Genomic DNA, 2849 nt, shown 5'->3' with positions numbered 1-2849 from the left:
AGGGGGCGTCAAAATGCTGTCCAAAGCGGGCGCCTTGGTGTAAAATCTTTTAACTGTTCAATTTCACTGTCATAAACTTTACAGTATTCAAATAACGAGTCAAACACTTCAAAGGGTTCAAATTAGTGATGGGCTCTCGCATATGCACGCAAGTTGAATGGGGTTTTCATGCAATTTTGTCAGAATTTTCAGTGAACGTCTGAAATTTTATAGCTGTAGGTCTGAATTAAGATATCTGTCAAGAAAATATGAAAATTCAAAATATTAATTCAGATGAAGGTCTGAATCTGAAATTCAGACAAGAAAAGTATGAATATTTAGTTTAGTCCCAGGAGCACACCGGTAGGATCAAGGAGATAGCCGTCGGTGACCCCTTACTAGGGGACTTAGGCAAGTGTAAATTCCCGATCGTGCCCAAACTCGGTATAGTTGCTTCTTATCTATGTAGGTGACGAAAGCCGACCAAATATTTTCCTGAGAGTCATGTGCCGAAAATCCCTATAACAGCGTATAATTTCACAAAATACAAATTTCTCTTTTTGTACAAATATTGAGTGATATTCTGACTCAAAATGAGTGGTTTTGGGGGCCAAGGGGGGGGGGGGGTAGTTCCTCTGACACTTTTCGATTTGAAACCTCCTTCCGTCATTTTTGATCCAAATTCAATAGTTTTTTCCATTATTTCCTCCCCTAAAGTACCCTAGAAATTGACTCTCAGGAAAAAATACTACCGTCAGTCGTCATCAACATAGATAAGAAACAAATATGCCGAGTTTGTGTGCGAAGAACCATTCTTCGCATTGCAAAGAATTTTCAAGCGTTGCAAAATGCTTTGCATTGCGAACTTAACCCTTCGCATTGCAAACTAATTCTTCGCACCTTACGAAGAAAATCGTTCGTAACGCTGCAAAGTATTAGTTCGTAACCTTGCAAACCATTTCTTCACAACCTGCGAAGAAAATAGTTTGCAATGCAAAGAAAATAGTTTGCAATGCAAACTTCCTTACAATGCTTGAAAATTTTTTGCAGGAATTTTGCAGTGTGCAAGATCAGGAATTTACACTTGCCTAAGCCCCCTTGCCAGTCTTGTCGTCGTGGCGTGCGGTCAAGGATGAGAGATTACTAATCCAAAGGTCCGAGGTTCGACTCCGAGTAGGTAGGTAAGGTACAATAACAAATATCTTTCTAATTACTTAGAATACAATCCAACTAGACGAAGACGGCAAAGAGCGTCAAGACAACTACATTTTAACAGAAGATCTATAATGCAGACTAAAAGTTATGAAATTGCTGTTCAGACTAAGATAGCTGAAAATGCAAACTAAAAATTCATACCACAAATTCAGGCAAAACAGTCCAAATTTTCAGACGTTTAGTACGTGCCAAATTGTCTGGATTTTTAGACCTTTTTTAAAAACAGTGATCCTGCCAGTTAAATGTGACTCTTGCCACATTTGTTGCGTAGATGGTACATCTACTTTGTTTTCTTTTCTAACAATATATCGGAGTAGTAGAGAGTACGTCCTCAGTAAAATTACTAAGAGTGTTCCATGCTGGTACAGCTACTTACCCAAGAATATTTGTATTAGCTTGCCAGCAATCTGTCGATGCTCAGGCAAAAAAAGGGAGAATTGGGCCCTTTTGTTGATCCTGGATGCGAAGCTCAAGTCAGGCAAGTTAATGTTACGCACAGATATGCGCTCCGCCTTCTCCCCAAACCTACTGATGACAGTCGTACCGAGCTGCTTCTGCCGGTCTGTCTGTAGGAACAAACAAACAGGAAACATCGAAGAGTCAGAGTAAACCCCATTTGCACTTTAGTCTACATAATTCACGTAATTGTTTAATTATAAAATTTGGAAAAGACGGTGTGCGAAACGACAACACGGCATATGCACTCCGTTCATAATTTTTCCGTGTCACTTCTATTCTTCAGATTTGATGGAGAGCACTGTCACATTATTTATTATAAAATTCTCTAATTCTCACTGCTCATTGCAGAAAACTGTGTTATGAAACTTTTATCGACGAAATGAGAAGTTTGCTCTTCTTGTCCCTTGGAAACTGCGCACGGCGCAGTGCAGCTCGCAAATGCCGCTGATAGGCCGTCACGGAAAAACACAAGTGCACTGATATATAAAGTGTGCAACTAACACACTCTTTAAAGTGTTTAACACCGTGTGGCACACTTCTATGGGTGCAACACGAGTTTTGAATAGTTTGAAGTGTTCAACAGGCGTGTTGCACACTTTTTAGTGTTCAACTTGAGCGTTAAGCTATAGCGCTCGACGTTCAGGTTGAACATTTAAAAGTGTGCAACACACCTGTTGAACACTTCCAACTATTCAAAACTCGTGTTGCACACATAGAAATGTGCCACACGGTGCTAAACACTTTAAAGTGTGTGTCAGTTGCACACTTTATATATCAGGGTACACAAAATTTGGGCGTCATTGAACACCAAAATTTCGCGTCCCAAGAAGTATTCGATGCTAGATTTGGCGTCTTAGGACGCTAAAATTTGGTGTTTGTTTAAATATATATGCGTCAAAAGGCGCCAACCAATTTTCAGTTACGTTGTTCGTCTCCAAAAATCATTCATTAATGGCGTTGTGTAGCTATTTATGGTGGCGCAGCAGATTTGTGTGATTTCGACAGTTGCCAGGAATCTGTTACGCACGAATGCGTTGCCAGTGTCACACTACGCCGTGCGTGGTTTCAACTAGGGACAGCAGGGGCTGTTTTAAGTACAACTTTCTGGTGAAGTAATGCCCCGTAGGTTGTCTAAAGGGCGTGCATGTTTGCCTTCTCTGACGGGCGACTTATCTGACACCAACCCTTCCCTGTCC

General features: G+C 40.7%; 1 protein-coding gene across 1 annotated transcript in view; it reads right to left on the bottom strand.

Annotated features, from left to right (window-relative positions):
* LOC113209738 (phenoloxidase 1-like) overlaps window positions 1-1787 on the bottom strand; it is a 36158-nt gene extending 34371 nt beyond the window's left edge. Inside the window, exon 1 of the mRNA XM_052267713.1 lies at window positions 1571-1787. Coding sequence (XP_052123673.1) covers window positions 1571-1787 — 217 coding nt within the window. The remainder of the gene's footprint in view (window positions 1-1570) is intronic.
* Between the last annotated feature and the right edge of the window lie 1062 nt (window positions 1788-2849).

This window comes from Frankliniella occidentalis, unplaced genomic scaffold (assembly GCF_000697945.3).
Source record: "Frankliniella occidentalis isolate FOCC.00 unplaced genomic scaffold, Focc_3.1 Scaffold57, whole genome shotgun sequence".
NCBI lineage: Eukaryota > Metazoa > Arthropoda > Insecta > Thysanoptera > Thripidae > Frankliniella > Frankliniella occidentalis.
The sequence above is the reverse complement of the archived record's forward strand: the minus strand, read 5'-3'. Positions and strand labels throughout refer to the sequence as shown.